Here is a 27,276-nt window from a genome sequence, read left to right on the forward strand (position 1 = left end):
TTAGGGGTCCTAAGGTTCTGGTCTTTCCTGTGAGTGCAAACATTTTCTCCATGTCTCCTATAAAACTTTTTCATGATTTTGAAGACATAGAAATGCTCTTAACACCATACTCCTGCACTCTCCCCATATCCCTTGACACCTTTAGAGTCGAGAAATCTATCTATTTTCTTCTTAAATATATTCATGACTAGGCTTCCACAGCCTTCTGCAATAGAGTTCCACAGGTTCACCGCCATTATAAGTGAAGAAATTTATCCTAATCTCAGTACTAAATAGCCTACCCACATACCCTATGACTGAGATCCCTTGTTCTAGATTCCCCCCTCCCAGCCAGAGGAAACAACATCCCTGCATCCAGTCTGTGCAGCCCTGTCACAATATTATGCCTCATTCTTCTAAATTCCAATGAATACAGACCCTGTCGACCCATTGACCCATTCTCTCCTTGTATGACAGTCCTGTCATCCCAGGATTCAGTCTGGTGAACCTTTTCTGAACTCCCTCTATGGCAAGTATATCCTTTCTTAGATAGTGTTACGATATCCTCGGCCAGTGCCCGGTCAGTTCCAGCCCCACTTGACTCGGAGTTGCAACACGGTTGAAATGAACATTTAAAAAAAATATCCGAGGTCTTATCTGCCCAATAACTACAGTCACCAGGTTTGTGAATTGCAAGACAATTAAATTTTTATTATTACACTTCCGGTGGCGGCTATGAAGGAGTAGGTCGCAGATTTGGTGACTTCCCCTCGGCACGGACCTTTGGACCTTTCCCCTAATTTTTTTATTGGACTTGATTTGGTAAACTGATGGTAGAGGCAATTGTTGATTGGATTCCTACATCGGTGCATGGAGAGGCCGACTAGAAGTGCTCCCAAGGGAAGAAATAGATGAAGAGAGAAGGCTTGTGCAGAAGCTGCAGCTGGAGACAGCATGGCAGATGACCGGAGTCCTGGCTTGTCGACCCATCGGTCAACGGAGCAGCTGATGCAGTTTATTCAGGAGGGCTTCGCGAATGCTTGGACCTGATTAAAGAATCGATTGAGCGGCTGGAAATTAGATTGGATGCTCAAGATCGGGCGATCCAGAAAGTAGAGAAGACGCTGGCTGAGCAGGAGGAACATCAAACTGCGATGGAGTTGGCGGATGCTGAGAGACCAGCAGAGAAGGTGGAGGACCTAGAGCATAGGTCCCGTCGGCAGACTTGAGAATCGTCGGTATCCCGGAGGGGTACGAAGGAGCGGACGCAGGGGCATACATAGCTGGTTTAGCTCACTGAGCTAAATCGCTGGCTTTTAAAGCAGACCAAGCAGGCCAGCAGCATGATTCGATTCCCGTACCAGCCTCCCCGGACAGGCGCCGAAATGTGGCGACTAGGGGCTTTTCACAGTAACTTCATTTACGCCTACTCGTTTCATTTCACACATAGCGGGCATGTTCGAGAAGTTGCTGGGGGTTGGAACGTTCTCCCGACCCTTGTAGGTGGACAGGGCTCACAGAGCGCTCGCGAGGAAGCCGCGAGTGGGGGACCCCCCGAGGGCAATGGTGGTCCAATTCCGCAGTTACCTGGACAAGGAGTGTATTTTATGGTGGGCCAGGCAGACACGGAGCTGCAAATGGGAGAACAGTATCCTGCGGATCAATCAGGATCTGAGTGCGGAGGTGGCCGGGAGAAGAGCAGGATTCAATCAGATAAAGTCGACCCCTTTTAAGAAAAAGGTGAAGTTTGGACTGCTGTATCCAGCCCATCTCTGGATCACGTATGAGGAGCAACACTTTTATTTTGAGTCGCCCAAGGAAGTGATGGACTTCGCTAGAAGGAAAGGACTGGTGGTGGACTGAGGACTTTGAACTTTGCTGCAGCGCTCACGTTAAAAAAGTTTCTTGTTTTTCTTTTTTTGGGATGTTATTTGTAATGCCTTCTGTATTAATTTGCGGCCTGTTGCAGAACTGAGTGAGTTAAAATTTACATTTGCACTGATGGGGGATGGAAGTGTGTTTGTTAGATGTTGGATTTTCTGGATCTTTTCTCTGTTTTTTGTGGTTTTGTTCCCGGGCAATTGTGTTGGGATTGTTTTACTTTTATATGTGTCTCCGAGCGGGGGGCGGGGGGGTTTGGGGAGGGAACAATAGGTGGGGGAATGTCTGGTGCCATGGGCAGGGGTCACCAAGCTAGCTGGGCGGGCTAGCTCAAGGAAGCCCAGTGGGGGGGTGAGCAGATGTTATGCTTGTTGAAGGGGTTAGTTTACATAGTGCTGTTACGAGGGGGGGAGGGGGGAAATGTTCTGCTGACGGGTGAGGGACTTTTGTTGTGGGACAGAAAGGAGGTCGGGGCGGAGGCTACCTGGGGGCGGGCCGGCGGATGCGTGAGGCGCGGGCTGGAGACTGGCCCAAGAAAGGTGATGGCTGATTGGTGAAGTGGGGGGGGGGCCGATGAGACCCCCATCTAGGCTGATCACATGGAATGTGAGAGGGCTAAATGGGCCGGCTAAAAGGGCACGCGTGTTCGCGCATTTGAGAGGACTGAAGGCAGATATGGTAATGCTGCAGAAGACGCACTTTAGAGTAGCTGACCAGATTAGATTAAGGAAGGGATGGGTCGGACAGGTTTTTCATTCGGAGCTGGACTCGAAGACTAGAGGGGTCGCAATCCTGATTAATAAGAGAGTGGTATTTGAGGCGGGAAGAATAGTTGCGGATGTGGGAGGCCGGTACATTATGGTTAGTGGGAAACTGGAGGGGTTGCAGGTGGTACTAGTAAATGTGTATGCGCCAAACTTGGAGAATGTGGAGTTTATAAAGAATATACTAGGGAAGATCCTGGACCTGGATTTGCATAGGTTGGTCATGGGAGGGGACTTTAACACAGTTATTGACCCTGGGTTAGACCGGTCGAGCTCAAGGACAGGCAGGGTGCCAGCAATGGCAAAGGAGCTAAAAGGGTTGATGGAGGGGTGAACCCATGGAGTTTTGGGCAGCCGAGAGTGAAGGAGTTCTCCTTCTACTCACACGTGCATAAAGTGTACTCCTGGATTGATTTTTTTAAATTTTGAAAAGGGCTCTACTGACGGGCGAAGTGGACACAGGGGGCGCGATTCTCCGACCCCCCACGCCGGGTGGGAGAATTGCAGGAGTGCCGGGCGAATCACGCCACACGCGATTTTAACCCCCCCACCCCCCCAAAACGGCGTGTCGCATTTTGCGACAGGCTGCTCGGAGAATCGCCGCTCCAGTCGAGCGGCGATTCTCCGGCCCGAATGGGCCGAGCGGCCTGCCTAATCCGTCCGGTTGACGCCGGCGCCAACCAAACCTGGTCGCTGCCGGCGTGAACAGCGCGCGACCGCTGCGTGCGGCACCTGTGGGGGGCGAAGGGAGGATCGAGCACCAGGGGGGTGCTCATGAGGGGTCTGGCCCGCGATCGGTGCCCACCGATCGTCGGGCTGGCGTCTCTGAAAAACGCACTCTTTTCCCTCCGTCGCCCCGCAAGATCAATCCTTGCGGGGTGGCGGAGGGGAAGACGGCAACCGCGTATGCGCGGGTTGGCTCCGGCGAACATGAGCATGCGCGGGTGACGTCAGTTAGGCGCTGGCGGCCGCGTCATTCAGGCGGCGCCGCTTTGACGCGGGCGCCAAGGCCCGGAGCGCGAGATTGACGCGCCGCCGCTCCTCGCTCCCTGGGGGTGGGAGAATAGGGGGCGAGGAGCGGCCTCCGACGCCGGAGTGAAACACTCCGGTTTTCACTCCGGCGTCGGCACTTTGTCTCCCTTTGGGAGAATCGCGCCCAGGGTATTCGGCGGTCACAATCTCAGATCATGCCCCGCACTGGGTTGACCAACAGGTTAGCAGGGAGAGTAGCCAGCGCCCGCACTGGAGGCTGGACGTGGGACTCTCAGCCGACGAAGAGGTACGCGGGCGGCTGAGGAAATATATTCAGAACTACCTGGAAGTCAACGACACGGGCGAAGCTTTTGCGGCTGTGGTCTGGGAGGCATTGAAGGCGGTGGTTTAAGGGAGCTGATCTCGATACGGGCCCATAGGGAGAAGGCAGACAGAGCAGAGACGGACCGACTGATAAAGGAGATATTGCAGGTCAACAGGAGGTAGGCGGAGACCCCAGAGGCAGGGCTTTTAAGGGAACGACGGAGGCTACAGGCGGAGTTTGGCTTGTTAACTACAGAGAGGGCGGTAGAGCAGCTGAGGAAGGCGAGGGGGGCGATCTATGAGCATGGGGAGAAGGCCAGCAGAATGCTCGCGCCGCAGCTTAGAAAGAGGGAGGCAGCCAGGGAAATTGGGAAAGTAAAGAATTGGGACGGGGCCTAGTTGGAGACTCAGCAGGGGTGAATAAGGTGTTCAAGGACCTGTGTCACTACTTATATTGATTTGTGTGTCTGTATCCCAAGATATCTCTGTTCCTCTATCCCATTTTGATACCTATTTGACGAAGAGTATGCCATCTCCTTTTACTTCGGACCAAAATGTTACACCACACATTTACTAGTTGGTGCCCCCATTTGGCAAAACTATTGTTACATTCCTATATTTTGCCACTCCTTTCTATGAACAATATAAGCCAGTTTGATGGAATTAAAAAGTTTTACAATTGTACTTAGCTCCTAAATCATATATGTAGATGATGAGCGAAAGCAGTTCCAGCACGTTTCCTTGTCAAATACTACTTACAGTATCTTGTTTAGGGCTTGCTCACTCCAATCATCAAAAGACCGCCACTTTAACAAAAATATCAAAATTAGATGAGAAGAATATTTCCAAGTGGATACCAATCAAATCATAATGCTGTTATTAATGAGCATGTTTCGGTTCATTTAGATTACCAATATTTGTTTCCATTAACTAATTGTCCAATGTTTGATTCATTGTTGATCATTTGAACCTTCTCCTCCAGGTGGCTGGAGGATATGCTAAATCAACTGCTTCCTGAACTGTTGTTAAATATGACCCATATTAACACTTGGAAATTAACATGGTTCCAAGCACCAGCAAAAACAAAGCAGCAATTAATCATCATTGTACATAATACATCATATAAATATGAAAATCTTGAGTTTTCAAAGCTCTTTGTAAAAATTTTATTATTTTATGTACTCTTGTAGGTTATGACCATATTCCCTGGTAATAGGATACTCAATAAAGCCCCTTCTCCCACATCAACACATACATACACTCAGTTAGTGACTGAATTACATTTTCTGGTCTTTGCCCACGACAAGTTGACATCCAAACACCCTGGGTCCACTTCGACCCACTGCTAAAAGTGATATCTAATGTTAAAGAGTGATTTTGGCCCACTGTTCAGTCCTTGCTTGTTTGGTGGCATTGATCAAGTGAATCCAGGGCTACCCAGCCAGAGCATCACCTCTCCCCACTACAGCTCCAGAGGAGGAGCAGCCTCCAGCCCAAAATATGACCTCTGTGATCCCATTGGCAGTCATAACACAGTTTTGGAGCCCCTGACTAAAGCCTAACCACCTCTCTCCACTTTAAACCGTTTCCTGTTTTGCCCTATATTGTTCCATTTCAAATAATTGCTCAATTCCATTTTCAATGATATAGGGTGGGATTCTATGACCTCCCGGCCATGTGATTCTCGGCAGCGGGAGACTGGCGGAGGGATTCTCCTTTCCCGTCACTGTCAATGGGATTTCCCATTGAAGCTGCCCCACGCCACCCGGAAACCTGCGGATGGGGGTGTGCTACTGGTGGGAACAGAGGATTCCGCTGCTAGCGAACAACCAGACAATTCCAGCCATAATGTCTGCATCTGCGCCTATTCAGTTCTCTTACTGTTAATTCATTATACACAAATTACAGATATAGTTTATTAATTTTCTTTCCATGAAGGTGTTCCTATTCTCTATTGAACCACGCAGATCTATCCACTTTTGGAGTGAGGTTCGTCAATGTGTCACCTGGGGAGAGATGTATGGGAAACAAAACATGGCCAAAAGTGGAAAAATGTAATAAATTATAAAGGGAAACTAATTATGGTACCATCATTTTAATTTGGTTGGCCGTTCTTCACATTATACAGATCAATGAAATATGGGTGTCGTTGCACATTCCCTACTCCTAATTTATGGCCATTCAGAAAATAGTCTGACCTATTGCTACTAAAGTGGATAAACTCGTATTTCTCAAAGTTACACTGCATCTGCCATTCATTTGCCCATTCGCAATTCTTAGATTTGGTTGTTAAGGAGATTTCTTGTTTGTTGCTCTGTTTGCTCAGGCCCATATGCTTGATTCCCCTCACTGTGCTGTTATGCAATCATATTTTCAACAACTTAATGGGCAAAATGTTTTTGAGCATCCTGTCTCCGGTGGAGGGAAAGGAAACGGAGGTGGTGGTGGCACTGGATGCAGAGAAGGCATTTGATCGGTTAAAGTGCGATTACTTTATATGGTATTGGAGAGATTTGGAATTGGGCCAAGGTTTGTGGCATGGGTGCGGCTGTTGTACAAGGAACCAATGGCCAGCATTTGCACTAATAGTATGAACTTGGGATACTTTGCACTGCCCCGTGGTATGAGGCAAGGGTGCCCTATGCCCCCCCCCCCCCCCCCCCGTCATTTGCATTGACCATAGAGCCCTTGACCATCACGCTAAGGAGCTCGGGGCTGTGGAAGGGGATAGCGGGGGTTGGGGTGGGGGGGCATAGGGTGTCCTGATACGCCGATGATCAGCTATTGTATATCTCAGAACTGAGCACTTTGGTGGGGAGTATAATGGAGCTGCTCCAAAGATTCGGGACGTTCTTAAACTTGGACAAGAGCGGTGATTTCATGGTTTCCTAGGTGGAAGGGTCTGCCATCCGTTTGGAGGAGATACTTTATGTATTTGGGGGTGCAGGTGGCCTGGGATTGGGGAGGGCTCCGAAAATACAATTTTACTAGTTTGATGGGGAGGGTGAAGGCCGATTTGTCGAGGTGGACAACCTCCCTCTATTGTTGGCAGGCTAGGTGCAGGCAGTAAAAATGAATGTTTTGCCACGATTCTTGTTTTTATTCCAGTGCCTGCCGGTCTTTTTATCGGAGCCCTTTTGCAGGGGGGTGGACAAATTGATCTCGTTTATCCGTTGATGGGAAGGTGGCCAGGATTAGGAGGGTAGTCCTGGTGAGAGGGCGACAGGCGGGGGGGGGGGGGGGGTTTAGGCCTCCCAAACTTACTGTACTATTATTGGGCGGCGAATGTGGAGAAGGTGTAGGACTGGGGCAAGGAGGGGGAGGCCCAAGGGGTTGAGGTGGAGGAGGGCTCGAAAAGGGGGTCAAGGTTGAGGGCACTGTCAACGCCGCCACTCTGATGGCTCCAGGAAGGTACTTGGTGAGTCCGGTGGTGTTGGCCACTTTGAAGATCTGAAGACAGTTTAGGCAACGTTTTAAGCTGGGTGACGGGTCAGGGAAGATTAGGGGGAATCATGGGTTTGAGCCGGGGACGATGGATGTGAGGTTTCGGAGATGGGATGAGAGGGGGATCAAGGAATTGAAGGATTTATTTCTTGGGGGGGCTATTCGCGAGTCTGGAGGAGCGGGGAGAGAAGTATGGTTTGGCACGGGGGAAGGGTTTAAGTACCTGCAGGTTCGAGGTTTTGCAAGGAAGGTTTCCCCAACCTTCCTGATAGTGCCGGCCTCCTCATTGCTGGAGGCAGTGCTGTCAATGGGAGGGTTGGAGAGGGGGGTTGTTTTGGCGACCCACAGGAGGAACATGGAGGAGGACAGGGTGTCTTTGGAAGGGATTAAGGCAAAGTGGAAGGAGGAGGTGGGGGAGTGGGGGTGGGAAGGGTTGCAGAATGGAAGAGGAATTGTGGTGTGAGGTGCTGTGGACCGTAAATGCCTCAACCACGTGTGCGAGGTTAGGTTTGATACAGTTGGAAGTTGTGCATACGGTGCACCTCACAAAATCAAGGATGAGCCGGCTGTTCGAGGGGATGGATGATGTTTATGAACGAAGTAGGAGGGGCCCCACAAACCATGTTCATATGTGTTGGTCCTGCCCGAAGCTAGAAAGGTTTTGGAGGACAGTATTTTGCACAATCTCGGGGGTCTTGCATATGGAGGTGGAGCTGGTCTCCCAGAAGCCGTTTCCGGGGTGTGGAACCAGCCCGATTTGCAGGCGGGAGCAGATGTTTTAGCCTTCGCCTCGCTGATCTCTCCGAGGCGGGTCCTGTTGGGGTGAAGGTCAGCTTCTCCACCCTGTGCCTCAGGGTGGTGGGGGGGGGGGGGGGGGGGGGGGGGGGGGGGCTGCTGGTGTTTTTTGACCTTGGAGGAGGTTTCTCTTTTGTATGGTGATAAGGATGAAAATATGGTAAATAAAAATATTTTTAATAAAACGTTGTTGAGTGCAAGGGCAAATCTAGCTGATAGAAAACACTGTTGGATATCCAGTTGGAGCAAAATCTGTCCCCCACAAATCTGTTAACTGTGTATCGTTGTTCCTTTAGTGAAAGCATCACAGTTCATTTTCTGGTTAATGAATTTAGACCTGGACAAACTGGTCTACTGATGTCATTATTTGCAGCCAATCATCTCTACTCACTATTAAAAAATATGGATGCTTTCTGTGAACTTCATTCTAGTCACTTCAACATTTTTTCTATTTTATTATAGAATACGTCTATAATGGAGTTTGCCCAAATTTATTTACATTAATTTAAATGGGTGGGTCCATGGGCACAAAATACTCTCTGTCCTCCACCCAAGTGCTGACGATGAAAATTAGCTGACAGATAATATCATGTTATGGAGACATAGGAGCAATTTATTGTTTCTCAGTATTTTTCATAGGGACAGAAAGGTGCAATGAGAATAAAAATAATGACTCTTATGAACAAACAATGACCCTGGGAGATAGATCAAGCTGTTTACATAGTACCTATATATTATGCAAACCTAATGCATTTCATATTTTTGATTTTATTTATCCCTTATAGTGCTGTCTCTCATTTTTCTCCTTTATTTTTTTTAAATTTAGAGTACCCAATTCATTTTTTCCAATTAACGGGCAATTTAGTGTGGCCAATCCGCCCAGCCTGCACATCTTTGCAGGCAAAACCAACGCAAACACTGGGAGAATGTGCAAACTCCACACAGACAGTGACCCAGAGCCGGGATCGAACCTGGGACCTCAGCGTCGTGAGGCAGCAGTGCTATCCACTGTGCCACTGTGCTGCCCTCTGCTGGCTCTCATTTGTGTGCATTCATAGAATCACAGAATCCCTACAGTGGTGAAGGAGACCATTTGGCCTATCTAGTCAGCATCAACCCTCCGGAAAATCACTCGACCTGGGCCCCACTCTCCCTCTTTATCCCCATAACATTGAGCATTATTGATCATGGTGAATCCGCCTAACCTGCACTTCTAACCAGTCATTGTGCTGACCAGGATGAGGGATATCAAAGCTGCGGGAGGAACAGTCTATCACTCCCATTGTATATTAACTGAGATGTGGTACATCTAACATGTTTAAAACAAAAAGATGCACCCATTTTTTTTTACAATTTGGCACAGGTCGACAAATCGAAAATGCCCTCGATCAACAGTGGAGTGATTCGGGGAGACGGTGTTCTGCCGGACGATGGAGAGTACAAACCACCTTCCACTAATCTGAAAAGCAAGGACTATTACACAGACTTTGTGATTACACTGGCGATACCAATAGCCGTTGCTTTGGTGCTTTTTATTATCCTTGGTTACGTCATGTTTTGCCGCCGGGAAGGAGTGTAAGTAAATCACACTGCTGCCAGATGCATATACACAGGGACTCAAAACATCAGCACATCTTTTTATACAAAAGTACCCAGACATTTCTATTTTCTAATCATTTCTTAAAATAATACTGGGGAAAGGATTCCTTTTATTCTGTTTCCGTTCCTATTGACAATATCACAGGTTAGTAATGCAGGTAGAGAGCACAGACTCTGTCCATACCATTGCATGAATTCATATTTCAGCTCCATCCATGTGAATTTATTTTCCCTTGAGCCTTTTCATCATCGGTCTCTTTCATTCTGTGTGTCAATTCTGTTTGGTTGTCATGTGTTTGTGTGTGCAGTCACTCTGACCCTATACTTGTAGGCAGATACTGACAAGTGCTTTCAATAATCACCTTCTCAACATCTGCCAAAAGTGGGTCCACCATTAGCAAATATCTTTTGATGTTTGAAGTATCAATGCCTATTATTTAATTCATTAATTTTGTTTTGTTCCTAGGCAAAAGAGAGACATGCAAACACCAGAGTAAGTGTCTTCTTTCCTGTTATGTTTTAAATTGAACATCATCTGTTTTTAATTTTACTTTTTTTTATCAGATCATAATCTGCCACTGTAGGCTTCAGAGTCTGTTCCATGCTTATGTGTCCATTTAAGTTGTACGTCTCATGGTTCATTTCATTCTGTTGACCCATACTGAGGAGTTGGTGCAGTTAGATCTAGCAAGTGAGCTCTTGAGCGTTCAGTCACTCCTAAAGTCAAATGCAGTGGCTTCTTTTTCATGCAGGAAAGCACAGTCATTTGTAAACAATAGAAAGAGCACTCTTTCCCCTTAACTACCAGTTGAGATACCTCTTAACTCACATTTATTTTCAGTGAAAGTGTGAATTTCTCTGGAAGGATTGTAAAGGAATAACTACCTCCCTTTGACCACTACAGTAGGATTGCTACTGCAGCGGTCAAAGGGATTGCTATTACTGTTTTTTTAAGAATGGCATTCCCTTGCGTCCAGAACTGAGTAACATTGTAATCGACACATATTTCAGCGTCGCATTTTTGCTTTAACTGGAATGCTGTGACCAACTGAGTCAGGAACTCACTCCTGACTGCCTTTGTTTTTTTTTAATTTAGAGTACCCAATTCTTTATTTTCCAATTAAGGTGCAATTTAGTGTGGCCAATTCACCTACCCTGCACATCTTTGGGTTGTGGGGGTGAGATCCACACAGACACGGAGAATGTGCAAACTGTACACGGACAGTGACCCAGGGCAGGAATCGAACCCGAGTCCTCGGCGCCGTGAGGCAGCACTGCTAACCACTGCACCACCGTGTCACCCATATGACTGCCCTTGTTGCAACTCAGTGTACAGCTGGCGATAGGTGTGACTCCCAAGAGTGGAAGGGACAGCTTGTGACGAGCAGTTCCATTTCCACAAAAGTGCTTGTGCTGTACGATTGCTGATGGCTCTCAACGGAAGATGTGGTATAAAAATTCCTAGTCTACCTGAGTATATGTGACCAGTTGTTTTGGAGTTTCTGTTGGATATATTAAGACATGCCTGTCTGCAGCAGGCAGCACTCGTAATGCACATAATCACACCCAGGCAACTGTAAAAAGGAAAAATGTTGGAAAACATTTGACAGGTCAGCAGCATCTTTGGAGAAGGAAAATGTTTCAGAGAGCAAAGAAAATTACAGCACAGGAACAGACCCTTCGGCCCTCCCAGCCTGCGCCGATCCAGGTTAATGTCCTTTCATCCAAGTTGCTGTGTGGAGGGTGAATTGGTTCTCTTGCTTCTACTCATATGAAACCTACTGGAATAATGTAGGAAGTAAAATACTGGAGATCTGAAAAAACTAACAAAAGATCTTTGAGTTGAACCATGAATCCAACCCGCTTTGCTCTACAGTTGCCATTTTCAGCACCATTTTATTTCTTTTTGAAAACAGGCTGTGCTACTAGACTGCACTTCCATAAGACATAGAAGCAGAATTAGGTCACTCGGCCCATCCAATATGCTCCTCCATTCAATTATGGCTGATATTTTTCTCATCCCCATTCTCCTGCCTTCTCCCCATAACCCCTGATCCCCTTATTAATCCAGAACCTATCTATCTCTGTCTTAAAGACACTCAGTGATTTGGCCTCCACAGCCTTCTGCGACAAAGAATTCCAGATTCACCACCCTCTGTCTGAAGAAATTTCTCCTCATCTCTGTTTTAAAGGATCATCCCTTTTGTCTGAGATTTTGTCCTCTGTTTCTAGTTTTCCCTACAAGTGGAAATATCCCCTCCACGCCCAAACTCCATGCCTCGCAGTATCCTATAAGTTTCAATAAGATCCCCCCTCATCTTTCTAAACTCCAACGAGTACAGACCCAGAGTCCACTACCGTTCCTCATATGACAAGCCCTTCATTCCAGGAATCATTCTTGTGAACCTCCTCTGGACCATTTCCAAGACCAGCACATCCTTCCTGAGATACCGGACCCACGACTGCTCACAATATTCCACATGGGGTCTGATCAGAGCCTTATACAGCCTCAGAATAACATCCATGGTCTTGTATTCTAGCCCACCCGACATGAATGCTAACGTTGCATTTTCTTTCCTAACTGCCGACTGAACCTGCACATTAACCTTAAGAGAATCATGAGCAAGGACTTCCAAGTCCCTTTGTGCTTCTGATTTGCTAAGCGTTTCCCCATTTAGAAAATAGTCTCTGCCTCTATTCCTCCTTCCAAAGTGCATAACCTCACACCCTTCCACATTGTGTTCCATCTGCCACTTCTTTGCCCACTTTCCTAGCCTGCCCAACTCCTTCTATTTTGAAGCACTGTCTATTTTGCTGCTTAAAGCTCAAGTGAAAAATTACAATCAGGACCAGCTGAAGTCATTTAAAACCCAATGCAAAAGATTTCTGCTTAGCAATGAATGTCTGGTACTTGCTTTGGAAGTTACTATTTTGAGTGTGCTACCAACAGTAGAATTGTTTTGGTTTCTTTAATAGCTTCAATGAGGGAAGGGATTGATATTCATTAAAAACAATCTTCATTTGGACAGATTGGGGTGAATTCTCTGCTGCCAGGATTCTCCATTCCGCTGCCATCGAACTCCTGCCCATAGTTTTCTGGCGGCGTGGGGTGGCCACAATGAAAAATCCCACTGGCCAGTGGCGGGAATGGAGAATCACCTCGCATTTGCCGGATTAAACTCTATCTGCCATCTCTATGCCCAAGTCTCCAATCTATTTCTATCCTATTGTATCCTCTGACAATCCTTGGCACTTTCAGCAACTCCGCCAATTTTCGTGTAATCCGCAAACGTTTTAGTCAGACCACCCACATTTCCTCCAGATCATTTATATATACAACAAACAACAGAGGTCTCTGCACTGATCCCTGCGGAACACCACAGAGAGACAGGTCTCCATTCTGAAAAGCACCCTTCCACCATTACTCTCTATCTTCTATTACAAAGCCAGTTCTGTATGCATCCAGCCAGCCCACCCCGAATCCCATGTGATTTTAGTTTTGTACCAGTCTGCCATGTGGGACCTTGTCAAACGCCTTACTAAAGTCCATATAAACTACATCCACAGCCCTTCCCTCATCAATTTTCTTTGTAATCTCTTGGAGAGATGGTAGTATAGTGGTATTGTCACTCGAGTAGTAGTCCAGACACCCAGGGTAATGCTTTGGGGTCCCAGGTTCGAATCAAACCACGGCAGGGGAAATTTGAATTCAATAAAAATTCTGGAATTAGAAGTAGAATGATGAAACTATTGCCGATTGTCAAAAAAAAAACCCCATCTGGTTCACTAATGTTTTTCAGGGAAGGAAATCTGCTGTTCTTACCCAGTCTAGCCTATATGTGACTCCAGACATACAGCAATGCAGTTGACTCTTAACTGCCAGCCTCTGAAATGGCCTAGCAAGCCACTCAGGTCAAGGGCAATTAGGGATGGGCAACAAATGCTGGCCTAGTTTTAAAAAATCAAGTTAGTGAGAGATAAGCTTCCGCGTACAAAACCTGAGGATTTTCCTCCAAATGTGCATATATCCTTCCCTCAGTATCTTTTCCAAAAGCTTCCCCACCACTGATGTCAGGCTCACCGGCCTATAATTTACTGGATTATCCCGGCTTCCTTTCTTAAACAAGACTCTTTCTCTGATATCCTCTCCTCTCCCACACCCCCACAACTTCATCTTATGATCATTGAATTGGATTTGTTTATTGTCACGTGTACAGAGGTATAGTGAACATTATTGTTGTGTGTGCAGTTCAGACAGATCATTCCGTACATGAAAACAAAATACATAGTAGGGCAAACATAAAATGCACAATGTAAATACAGAGACACAGGCATTGGGTGAAGCATACAGGAGTGTAGTACTACTCAGTAGAGAAGATGTGTGAAAAGATCAGATCAGTCCACAAAATGGTCGTTTAGAAGATTATCAGCTTGGTGTCAATATGTAACAGCCACAGTCAGTGGGAATGCAGCTTATATTCAGTGCTGATGCTCATCTTCAAATTGAGAGTAGTGACATGAAATAACTTGTATGTGGCAATATTTAAAATTTTACCCTCTAAATATGAGTGACAGCCACCATAACAACTCTCCCAAACTGATGCACAGTTAATTTTGCTGTTTTTAATTTGTAAGCTACACAATGAACTCATTCAAGATTTTGACATTAATAATGGATCAGTCTATTGCCATAAATACCCAACAGGAAAGTGGATGATGAAAGCTGCACACAAAGATTGTGGTGAAACTTAGCAAATGGACTTGAATAATTCCAGATGTTACTTGGATATATCCTCCAGCTTCTGTTCGTGATAACCAATTCAGCATACATTCATGCTGAGTTGGAAAGGCTGGGTTGTTCTCCTTGGAACAAAGGAAATTGAGGGGAGATTTGATAGAAGTGGAGAAGATTATGACCGGTTTGGATAAGGTAGACAAGGAAAAACTCTTCCATTACCTGATGGTATGATAATAAAGGCATGCATATTTCATATTTTTGGCAATAGGTGCAGGTCGGAATGGGAAGCAGAACATTTTTACACTGAGTGAAAATGAGGGTGGTGGAAGCAAAAACAGTCAATGATTTTAAAAGGCAATTTGAATGGGCACCTGAAAGGCTACAGAGATTGAGTGGGGAAGTAGGACTTGCATGAATACTCTGCTGGCAGCTGGCATGGACCTCATGTGCCAAATAGCCTCCTGCTGTGCTGTAAATGACTATGACTCCAGAACCCTTCCCCAGAAATTTCTAATGCGGCTTAAGATTTTTGTACACTAGTATGTAGCTGATATTAGCCTAAAATCCAAATAAGCTGCTTGAATCAGTGATTTTTTGGAAATTGCCCTGTGCAGTGTTTTTACAGATGTGACTTCTGACCATTAGATAAATTGAAAGTTGTCCATTTTTATTAGCTTTCTATTGCAGTTTTATTATATCTGACTTGTGTGACTTTGAAATCCAAATCATACAAGCATCTAACATAGATAGAAGCCCAACAACAAAGAAAAGGCTTGACTGAGGATCTTGTGTTATAAGGCTAGAAATGATAAGAGAACAGCTACTTAACTTTCTTTCTGTCCACTTTTAAACAGAACAGTTAATCTGCTTATTTTAGATAGGCTAATTCCTCTGTTAAAATGGATGGAGGAATCTCATATGATGTGTTAAACATCAATAAATTACCATTGTCGATTGTTATTTCCAGTCTAAATGCAGCTGCAGTTCATATAAATATCATTTAAAAATGATTATCTTTATCAGCATGGCATGCAAAAACAGAAACATTCTTGCAGAATTAATTCTATTCACCCAGAAATTTAGAACTCAGTTGATTTCCTGAGTCAGAATATGAGCAGTGTCCAGTTTCGTTTATAAAAGTAAGGTAATATGACCAGATGCAGTATTCCAAGATTACAGTATAATCTTCTAATTTCTAATTTCTTGTTTTTCCTCAGCATCCAGTTAGTTCATCACAATTCCATCCAGAAATCAACGAAGGAGCTTCGGAACATGTCAAAGAACCGGGAGGCAGCTTGGCCACTCTCCACACTGCCTGTGTTTAACCCAGTAACTGGTGAGATTGTGCCACCCTTACACCATTCAGATAACTGTGACACGTCCAACATGCCTCTCATGCAGACGCAACAGTGAGTGTTCCTTTATTTGATACATTATTAGATGATGCAATATTTTTTCTCTATTGCAATAGTTCTCATCTGAGATGGAGTATTTGTATTTCTTGCTGCTGGAGAGTAGGCTGCACATTAATAACTTAAAACATTACGAGGTGTTTTTGGATATTAAGTAGCATTATACCTGCATTCCTTAAACAATAAGATGCATTGAGGAGCATTGTTTCACATTTATGTGTGCCTGGATTTTATGGACCATCAAAATACATTTATTTGAATCGCTGAGGTTGTTGCTTTCCATCCTCCTTTCATGCTCCTGTAAATATCTATTTATTATTCCTTGATTTATATACCCTCTTTGCAATCAATGTACAAATATATGGCACTTTTAGCACTAAAGACTGACATTTTTATTTGGTTGATATACGTTTGTTTCACGATGGCACAAAATACATAACACAAGTACAGTCACCAGCAGCATTGTGGCATTGCATGTTGAAGTGTCAATGTACAGAGCCACAGTTCAGAACACAACTGTATTGTGGGGATGGTTTGAGCAGAGGTCAGATAACTGAAAAAAGTCAACTATTGCATTGGCTTGAGAAAAATATCTCGAATAGTTGACGTGGAACTAATGTAGAGGGCTGGGAGTTAATTGTAAACTTCTTGCTTCCAGTATCCAGGAAAAATAGAGAAGCAATTAATGCAGGCTGGGATACAGCAAGAACAGTAAAATATTGTGGTTAGAGAAGTTATATTATGGATTTACATGTTTGGAGCATTGTTTAAATCTGATTATGTCGCCCTGAACAAGAGGTAAATAAATTGGAAAGAGTACGAAGAAAAACAAGCACAATCCTATATTAGACCATGAGGAAACATTAAAGAAGCTCAAGCTTCTTTGCCTAAAAACAGATGAGAGTACCTCATTCATGCACAAGTGCAGATAAAGTAAATGCAAAATATTACTTCAACATAAACCAAGTACATTTAAATGGATATATTATGTAACTCTTTTACTGAAAGAGAATATTTGAAATTATTTGTTAGTCTGCAAAACATTAAGATAATTCCAGATGTGTTTGGATGTTGTAATGGAAGAATTAGGGAAGAGTGTCAGTGAACAAATTGGCAATTTCTGATCATTGACTTTTCCTACATTAACTTGCTGCAGGAAAAAAGGAAGGAAGCAAAATCAGAGGGAAGACTGCAATGGGACTTTCTCTACCTGGGAAGCGCAGAGCAGCATTGACAGTGGAGACTATGTGCATGCAAAAACCAATGGGAAACAAATTATATTTTATTGCCTCAAAAAAAAGACCAAGCTATGATTTAATTACTGTCTTCAATGAACCACATCATTAATTTAAAAAAGCCTTTGAAATCCAATCAAATGAATGATGTCATTTTATTAGGATTGGCTGAAACAAGTGATTGCTTGTATAGTGCTTTATATTCTAACTATATGGTCCCTGTCTCATTAGTGACCAGAATACATAGGAGCAGAATTAGGCCACTTGGCCCATCGAGTCTGCTCCGCCATTCAATCATTGCTGATATTTTTCTCATCCCCATTCTCCTGCCTTCTCCCCATAACCCCTGATCCCATTATTAATAAAGAACCTATCTGTCTCTGTCTTAAAGATACTCAGTGATTTGGCCTCCACAGCCTTCTGCGGCAAAGAGTTCCACAGATTCACCACCCTCTGGCTGAACGATATAATGATTATTTTTACTTCTGAGTGCAAAGCTGAGAAAGATTAAGAGTGGCAGAATAGAAACTGACTGAAAGAAAAAAAGTCATCCTTCACAGCAAATACAGAATTTGATTCCAATTCAGTTTTGTCTTACTGGTGTGTCTTGTCTTTGCAGGAACCACCCATTACAGACCCAGCTGCCTCAGCAGCAAGATGCAGGTCAGTATCCACCATCTCTGTCGCCAGCCATCCCTTGCTCAAACCACTATCACATTGACTATCATGCAACATAATTGAAGGATAAATGTGGAAGAAAGCCTTCTAAGTGTATTTTTATTCAATAAATGGATGTGTAATATTTGGTATCACATTACAATAAAAATGATTTGGCTCAGATATTGCATGTTGGACAAGAGGTAGTACTGTTATGTCAGTATACAGGGGAGTAAGATACTTGGATAATACATTTCATCCAGTGCTATCATAAAGGTCCAATCCATTTTTGTGCATGTCACTATAACCAGGACAAAGCCATTGCTAATTTGCAGCAGATCTCTTTCCTTGTCAAAGTGAGTGAAGTCTTATCAGAAGAAAAAAGCTTAACATTCTTAATTCACAATCAAATCTTTTACTTCTTCATTCTTGCTTTCCTGATTGGAGGAGAATTTTATATGACGACATTTCTGCAATTTGAGGCAAGTACAAACCACAAATTTTCCATAATTTTCATTAAAAAGACATTTGAGTGATTTTTAATGGCTTTCCATGAAAGCCAAGCATCATCCACAGGATAAACAGTTGATTGGAGTACAGGTGATCAAAAAGCCTTGTGGCACTTTCAACATGCCACGTGTTTAATTTTAGTTACATTTTGATTTGTTTTTGTATCAGGAAAAATATGATAGTATTTATTTATTCACAATGTAAATAAATCATTCCTCCTATTTCTCATCACCATGCTGATCCTTGACAACATCATCCAAAAACACAATGTCAGATTCCAAATGTATGCTGATGACAGTTCGAACTCATCATCATCTCGCTCTGGGTCTTTTCCTTGCCTCTGGTGTGTCCTGCTGTTTGCCAAACAGCTAGCATTGGACAATATGATTTTTTTTCTTCAATTGAATATTGGAAAGGCTAAAGCCATTGGGCAGGGTTCTCCATCCAGCAACGCGGAATCGCGAAACGCGATTGGGCGGAGAATCGTGCGGGAGTTTTAAATTGTGGTCGGCCAGCGCCGGGTGCTTGACGGAATGCTATGCTCTGGTGTCTCAATGCATTCTAATTCACACGTACAGTAAATGCCATTGGCACAATATATCAGCTTCAATGTGGACCGAGCCCCCCTGGGCAGCGAGGTTTGCCACCTCGCCAGGGTGCCCCAGGACCAGGGGGTGATCAACAGGATATACATTTCCGTTACCAGAACTGACCCATGACGAGACGCCCTTCACAAACCAAAAAGGGTACCACTCGATGAACGTGCAGCTGGTGTGTGACCATCGTCTACTGCGGGATATTGTGGAGGACATAGCAGGGCAGCACGCTGAAGGAGACTCTCCTAGCAGTATGCTGTAGGACCCTTCCAGAGCGGTCCAGGTGCAGTTGGCAGAGTCCAATCGCATGCAGGGGCAGGAGGCAGTGCCGACAATGTATGCCATCCAGGCCAACACCACATGGGTGGTGTTCGTAGTGGAGACCTTGAGGACGAAGGTATCAGCTATGGGTCAGGATGCCCAAGGCCTGGAGCACTCTGTGAGGGCGGTGGCCGAGGCATAGGTCAAGGCTGCCCTGTCACAGGCAGCTACGTACTAGGGCCACCTGGACATTGCAGTGGTGTGACAGCTTGGCCCAATTACAATGGGTTATGGCTGAGGGCGTCATAGACATTGTCCGGATGCTGGCTGACCTGCGCCAGTCCCGGAGGGAAGTATCAGTCATTGAGTGATGTGGCACAGTCCCAGAGGCCCAATCCCTGTGCTCCATGGGCATGGAGACCCTGGTTGAGACGAGAGCGGCCGCAGTACTGGTGGGTGTGAAAGAGAAAGAGACAGATGGACAGATGCTGGATGGTTGCTGACAACCCCTCATGGTAGTCTCCGGCTCTTCGCCTATATCTCCGACATTGACGGGACTGCCCTTTCCAGAAACCCAAGACTCTTCTCGACGTCCCTCCGTCTGTCTGCCACTCAGGGTTTCCTACCTCCATCTGATGTACTGCAGCAAGTGTGTGGTGCACACCAGATGGTGCCCCAAGAGCCCCTTCACTGAAGTGCCCAACGGGGGTGAGTGTCTCTGGGATAGTGGAGGATGTTGGTGATAACAGTGGCAAGAAGTCAGTTTCTTCCCCAGACTGGTGCTCTGGGGTTTTGCACGGTTGCGGCGGGGGGAGGTTCTGGACGGTCCCATCCCGTCGGCCGGTGGGTCGCAGGGGTGGGGGTGGGGGACTACAGCTGGTCCTGCCTGGTCCGGAGGTGATCCTGCAAGACAAAAGTTAAGACACATGGTTAGCACGCAAGGAGGCATGTTAGGGATGTTGCAATGCATTGGTTGTGCCATGCCGACCTCCACCTCGGCGACTGCCCGCTCTCCAACCCCATCGACTAGGTCCAACGCTCTCTGCTCTGTGACGGTAAGGGTCCGCATGTCCAACAGGCCCCCTCCGGTCCTTTCTTGTTCCCTGCAGTAGTGGGCCACTCTCTGGGATGGCATCTTCTTGGCTGGACTGAGAGTGTGGGGGGCGCAGAGTGTTTATATGCAGCTCCAGCTTGTCGGGCTTTCCAGTGCCAATGTAGGAATTGCACTCCGGGGTCCCATTTTTACCAACCGGCCAACCTTCAGGACCCACCATTTACGTTTACCTTTAATGCGACAGGTGAGCCTGCTTGGTCCTCATGATCTCACTTGCTTTGGGTTGTTCATCAGAGGTCCTGGAGCTGACACCACTACTGCTTTGTCCTGTTCTGGACGCTCCTGAACAGCTCACACCAACACTGCTTTGTCCTGTTCTGGACGCTCCTGAACAGCTCACACCAACACTGCTTTGTCCTGTTCTGGACGCTCCTGAACAGCTCACACCAACACTGCTTTGTCCTGTTCTGGACGCTCCTGAACAGCTCACACCAACACTGCTTTGTCCTGTTCTGGACGCTCCTGAACAGCTCACACCAACACTGCTTTGTCCTGTTCTGGACGCTCCTGAACAGCTCACACCAACACTGCTTTGTCCTGTTCTGGACGCTCCTGAACAGCTCACACCAACACTGCTTTGTCCTGTTCTGGACGCTCCTGAACAGCTCACACCAACACTGCTTTGTCCTGTTCTGGACGCTCCTGAACAGCTCACACCAACACTGCTTTGTCCTGTTCTGGACGCTCCTGAACAGCTCACACCAACACTGCTTTGTCCTGTTCTGGACGCTCCTGAACAGCTCACACCAACACTGCTTTGTCCTGTTCTGGACGCTCCTGAACAGCTCACACCAACACTGCTTTGTCCTGTTCTGGACGCTCCTGAACAGCTCACACCAACACTGCTTTGTCCTGTTCTGGACGCTCCTGAACAGCTCACACCAACACTGCTTTGTCCTGTTCTGGACGCTCCTGAACAGCTCACACCAACACTGCTTTGTCCTGTTCTGGACGCTCCTGAACAGCTCACACCAACACTGCTTTGTCCTGTTCTGGACGCTCCTGAACAGCTCACACCAACACTGCTTTGTCCTGTTCTGGACGCTCCTGAACAGCTCACACCAACACTGCTTTGTCCTGTTCTGGACGCTCCTGAACAGCTCACACCAACACTGCTTTGTGCTGCTGTGGAATCTCCTGAGCCCCTCTCTCCAGCAGGTTTAGTTGTGAGATCCTGGCCTTTTTGTGTCTCTTCCTTATAATAATACTAATAACCTTTATTATTGTCACAAGTAGGCTTACATTAACACCACAATGAAGTTACGGTGAAAATCCCCTAGTCGCCACATTCCGGGACCTGTTCAGGTGCACGGAGGGAGAATTCAGAATGTCCAAATTACCTAACAGCACGTCTTTTGGGACTTGTGGGAGGAAACTGGAGCGCCCGGAGGAAACCCACGCAGACACGGGGAGAATGTGCAGACTCCACACCAACAGTGATCCAAGCGGGAATCGAACCTGGGACCCTGGTGCTGTGAAGCAACAGTGCTAAACACTGTGCCATCGTATTATAAAACAATCCATTTAAAATTTTACAGTCCTGTTGCTTGTTTGCTGCTGACAAAATAGAGGAATCACCATTGCGTCCAGAGCACGTGGTGTCAGTGTTCGCGGTGCATGACCAGTTCTCTGCTGTTGCTTCAGGCCGGAAGACTGCATTGAATTAAAAAGGTGCTGGGACCAGGGGGCCCTCTGGGTAAGGATAGAATCTGAGCCAGTTGGGAAGATGAGCTTGGGAGCACTGGTAAAGGTGCCACTCCTGGTATAGCTGATGAAATATTCAACAAATCCTGTGGTGCTGGCCATGCTAAACATTTGGAGGCAGCTCTGCCAACAATTCAAATTTGGGATGACATCACGGCTGGCTCCCATTTGTACCAATCTCTGATTCGAACACACAACGCTAGATGCCACATTTAGTGCTTGGAAGGAGAGAAGGTGGGAGATTTTTTTTTTTTTGGAGTGGTGGGTTGCTGGCTTGGAGGAGTTAAAGGAGAACCATGGGCTTTTGGACATGGACGGATTCAGGTACCTTGAGGTGGTTCAGCCATTCACATTGTTGGCACACATTCTATCCTGCACGGGATCGATGGAGGGTAGTATGTCCAGGATGTGCCAGCATAGAGCGGGGGAGGAGTTGGGTTCAGTTGAGTGGACGAAGGCAAAATGAAAGTGAGGAGTTGGGGCTGATACTAGAGGAAGGGGTGTGTGGTTTGATGCGTTGAGGAGGATGAATCCGACATCATCTTGCGCGAGTCTGAGCCTCATTTATTTTTTAATATAAATTTAACATACCCAATTCATTTTTTCCAATTAAGGGGCAATTTAGCGTGACCAATTCACCTAGCCTGCACATCTTTGGGTTGTGGGGGCGAAACCCATGGAAACACGGGGACAATGTGCAAACTCCACACAGACAGTGACCCAGAGTCGTGATCGAACCTGGGACCTCGGCGAGGTGAGGCTGCAGGACTAACCCACTGCGCCACCGTGCTGCCCCTGAGCCTCATTTAGTTAAAGGTAGTTCTTCAAGCTTACCTCACTAGAGTGAGGGTGAGCTGCTTTTTTGAAGGGACGGAAGATAGTTGCGAATGTTGTTCAAGAGGGCCCGCACATCACACACACATGTTCTGGTCGTGCTCCAGGCTGGGGGAGTTTGGGGGTCCTTTTTTGACACCATGTCGGTGATCCTGAATGTGGAGGTGAAACCCTTGCTCACTGGTCCTGATTTTTGAAGTGCCGGAACTGTTTGCAGGAGCAGGGGTTGATGTCCTGGTGTTTGCTTCGTTGGTAGGGTTCGGAGGTGTATCGCATTGGGTTGGAGGATGGCAGCACGGCTGAAGGCTTCGACGTGGCTAGGTGATTTAAAAAAAATTAATCTACTTGATGTGGGCGTCGCTGGTTAAGCCAGCATTTATTGCCCATTCCTAGTTTCCCTTCAGAAGGTGGTGGTGAGTTGCCTTCTTGAACCCCTGCAGTCCTCGAGTTGTAGGTACATCCACTGTGCTGTTAGGGAGAGAGTTCCAAGATGTTGCTACATCGACCGTGAAGAAGGGATGATATATTTCCAAGTCAGGGTGGTGAGTGACGTGGAGGGGAACCTCCAGGTGATGTGGTTCCCAGGTATCTGCTACTCTTGTCCTTCTAGATGCTAGTGGTCATGAATTTGGAAGGTGCTGTCTAAGGAAACTTGGTGAGTTACTGCAGTGCATCTTGTAGATGGTACACACGGCTGCCATTGTTCGTTGATGGGAGAGGGTATGAATGTTTGTGGAAGGGGGAGTAATGGAACGGGCTGCTTTGTCCTGGATGGTGTCAAGCTTCTTGAGTTTGGTTGGAGCTGCACTCATCCAGGCAAGTGGAGAGTATTTCATTACACTCCTGACTTGTGCCTCGTAGGTGGTGGACAGGCTATGAGGGGTCAGGAAGTGAGTTACTAACCGTAGGAGTAAGTTACTTACCGTAGTCTTTGACCTGCCCTGGTAGCCACAGTATTAATGTGGCTAGTCCAATTCAGTTTCTGATCAATGTTAACTCCCAGGATATCGATTGTGGGGGATTCAGCGATGGTAATGCCATTGAATGTCATGGGACGGTGGTTAGATCCTCTCTTGTAGGAGATGGTCACTTATGTGGTGCGAATGTAACTTCCCACTTGCCAACCCAAGCCTGGGTATTGTCCAGGTCTTGCTGCATTTGGACATGGACTGCTTCATTATCCGAGGAGTCATGAATGATGCTGAACATTGTGCAGTCATCCACAAACATCCACACTTCTGACCTTATGATGGAAGGGAGGTCATTGATGAAGCAGCTGAAGATAGTTGGGCCTAGGACACTAGCCTGAGGAGCACCTACAGTGATGTCCTGGAGTTGAGATGATTGACTTCCACTATCACAACCATCTTCCTTTGTGCCAGATATAACTCCAACCAGCGGAGAGTTTCCCCCCTGTTTCTCATTGACTCCACTTTAGCTAGGGCGCCTTGATGCCATACTCGGTCAAATGCTGCCTTGATGTCAAGGGTAGTCACTCTCACCTCACCTCTGGCATTCAACTCTTTTGTCCTAGTTTGAACCAAGGCTGTAATGAGGTCAGGAGCTGAGTGACCCTGGCGGAACCCAAATTGAGCGTCCGTGAGTAGGTTATTGCTGAGTACGTGCCACTTGATGGCACTGTTGATGACTCCTGCCATCTCTTTGCTGATGATGTAGACTGATAGGGCGGTCATTGGCTGGGTTGGATTTGTCCTGATTCTTGTGTACAGGACACACCTGGGCAATTTTCCACATTGCCGGGTAGATGCCAGTGTTGTAGCGGTACTGGAACAGCTTGGCTAAGGGTACGGCAAGTTCTGGAGCACAAGTCTTCAGTACAATTGCTGGGATGTTGTCAGGGCCCATAGCCTTTGCTGTAACCAGAACCTTCAGCCTTTTCTTGATATCACGTGAAGTGAATCATATTGGCTGAAGACTGACATCTGTGGTGCTGGAAATCTAGAGGAGACCGAGATGGTTCATCCATTCGGCACTTCTGGCTGAAGATTGTTGCAAATGCCTCAGCTTTGTTCTTTGGACATATGTGCTGTGCTGCTCCATCATTGAGGATGTGGATATTTGTGGAGCCTCCTCCTCCAGTGAGATGTTTAATTGTCCACCACCATTCACTGGATGTGGCAGGACTGCAGAGATTAGACAAGTAGTCCTTTGTTGAAGTTTCACCAGGTTGACACTCATTGTTCGATATGCCTGATGTTGCTCCTGGCATGCTCCCTTGCACTCTTCATTGAACCAGGTTTGGTGGTAATGGTAGAGTGGGGGATATGGCGGGCCATGAGGTTGCAGATTGTGGTTGAATACAATTCTGCAGCTGCTGATGTCCCACAGCACCTCATGGATGTCCAGTCTTGAGTTGCTAGATTTGTTCCAAGTCTATCTCATTTAACATGGTGGTAGTGCCATGCAACATGATGGAGGGTATCCTCAATGTGGAGACGGGACTATGTCTCCGCATGGACTGTGCGGTGGTCACTTCTACTGACACTGTCATGGGCAGATGCATCTGCAGCAGGCAGATTGGTGAGGATGTTTTTTCTTCTTGTTGGTTCCCTCACCACCTGCTGCAGTTCCAGTCTAGCAGTTCTGTCCTTTAGGACTTGCCAGCTTAGTCTGTGGTGGTACTACCGAGCCACTCTTGGTTATGGCCTAGACGTTCCCCCACCCAGAGCATATTCTGCATCCTTGCTACCCTCAGTGCTTCCTCCAAGTGGCGTTCACATGGAGGATTACTGATTCATCAGCTGATAATGGCCAGTACGTGGTAATCAGCAGGTGGTGTCCTTGCCCATGTTTAACCTAAAACCATGAGACTTCATGTGGTCCAGAGTCAATGTTGAGGACTCCCAGGGGAACTCCCTCTGGACTTTGTCTACTGTGCTGCTACCTCTGTTGGGTCTGTCCTGCCAGTGAGACAGGACATACCCAGGAATAGTGATAGTGGTGTCTGGGACATTGTAAGATATGATTCTGTGAGTATGAATGTCAGGCTGTTGCTTTACTAGTCTATGAGACAGCTCTTCCAACTTTGGCACAAGCCCCCAGATGTTAGTAAGAAGGACTTTGCAGGGTCGGCAGAGCTGGATTTGCCATTGACGTTCCCGGTGACTAGTCTGATGCCAAGTGGTCCATTGGGTTTCATTCCTTTTTTGTGTTTTCGTAGTGGTTGAATACAACTGAGTGGTTTGCTCAGCCATTTCAGGGGGCATTTAATAGTCAACCACAATGCAGTGGGCCTGGAGTCACATGTAGGCCAGACCAGGCAAGGATGGAAGATTTCCTTCCCTTAAGGATGTTAGTGAACCAGATGGGTTTTTCAACAATTGTTTCATGGTCAGCAGATTTTTAATACCAGGTATTTTATTGAGCTTAAATTCCATCACCTGCCATGGGGGGGGGGTGGGGGATTCGACCCCAGATCATTATCCTGGGTCTCTGGCTTACTAGACCAGCAACAATACCACTATTGTGGTATATGTGGAGTTTGTGTGCCTCAAGAAGGTCAAATACACCTTGAGAGGGTCGATTGAAGGGTTTTAATTGAAGATGGCGTCTGTTCATTGTGTATCTCAAAGATTGATCACTGCTGAAGTCGAAGGGCGAGAGAGGAGATGTGGTGGAGGTGAGAGGCTTTGTTGATGGAAACTTGTTACAGAATGTTTGTTATGGTTCATGTCTTTTATATTCTTTTGTATGAAATGTTAAAAATGTAATTAAAAATAAGTGTATTGCACTATTATGGCAATCTTTGACAATTTCAGTTATGTTCAATTAATGAATCTATTCATCTATGTTTAGGTAAATGGCAAAGCTGAGGAAGGAAAACTGAATGAAGCCTTTACCTGATCTTTGATTCCACTTCCGAAGGTTATTCTTCTGCTGACCAAATACAAATACATGCTTTGTTTTCACTGTGTGCTCATGTGCATGACAATGAAAGTAGCTACAATGCGAGTGTGTCAAGAATTTGATTAATGTTTTACACTGTTCCAGCATAATAAATGCAATATTTGCTTTTTGCACATGTCAAATTATATAAGCATATAATTTTGCTAGAAAGAGCTACGCCTTACCTTTGCATTATAGGTAGACGGAATTTTGTCATGATTTGCCTAATGATGTCCAAAACAACAGAATTATTGTGCCATTAATAAAAACCTGACATTTTATTAGCAGTTTCGCTAAATTTTTCAACTTTTTATTTTACATCTTGCATAATAGCTCTCCTGGTAACTTGGTAGGAACACAGCCACCCTCTGTGTGGTCATGGGGCCAGAAATAACATTGCAGCTCGAGGTTTAAAAGTCAAGGAAACCAACTGATCAGCACCTACTTTCCCGCCCCATGCTCTCCTCTCCCCACTCCCACCCCCAAGCAACTGATGAATCAATACTTCTTCCTGCTAGCCACCTGATTTGCAATTAAGCATCATGGACCCT

At 46.1% G+C, this 27,276-nt stretch overlaps 1 protein-coding gene across 3 annotated transcripts in view; it reads left to right on the forward strand.

Moving 5' to 3' along the window:
• The window catches only part of sgce (sarcoglycan, epsilon), an 85,973-nt gene extending 58,961 nt beyond the window's left edge, over positions 1–27,012 (forward strand). The window contains exons 7-12 of one of the 3 annotated variants that reach the window (XM_038797556.1): positions 9,523–9,734; positions 10,225–10,251; positions 15,714–15,905; positions 17,763–17,806; positions 18,248–18,282; positions 26,636–27,012. In XM_038797556.1, the coding sequence (XP_038653484.1) occupies positions 9,523–9,734; positions 10,225–10,251; positions 15,714–15,905; positions 17,763–17,806; positions 18,248–18,282; positions 26,636–26,683 (558 nt within the window). In that variant the 3' untranslated portion in view covers positions 26,684–27,012. The remainder of the gene's footprint in view (positions 1–9,522; positions 9,735–10,224; positions 10,252–15,713; positions 15,906–17,762; positions 17,807–18,247; positions 18,283–26,635) is intronic. The other 2 variants (XM_038797557.1, XM_038797558.1) reach the window with 2 other exon arrangements.
• The last annotated feature ends 264 nt before the right edge of the window (positions 27,013–27,276 follow it).

The sequence above is a fragment of the Scyliorhinus canicula genome, chromosome 5 (assembly GCF_902713615.1).
Source record: "Scyliorhinus canicula chromosome 5, sScyCan1.1, whole genome shotgun sequence".
NCBI lineage: Eukaryota > Metazoa > Chordata > Chondrichthyes > Carcharhiniformes > Scyliorhinidae > Scyliorhinus > Scyliorhinus canicula.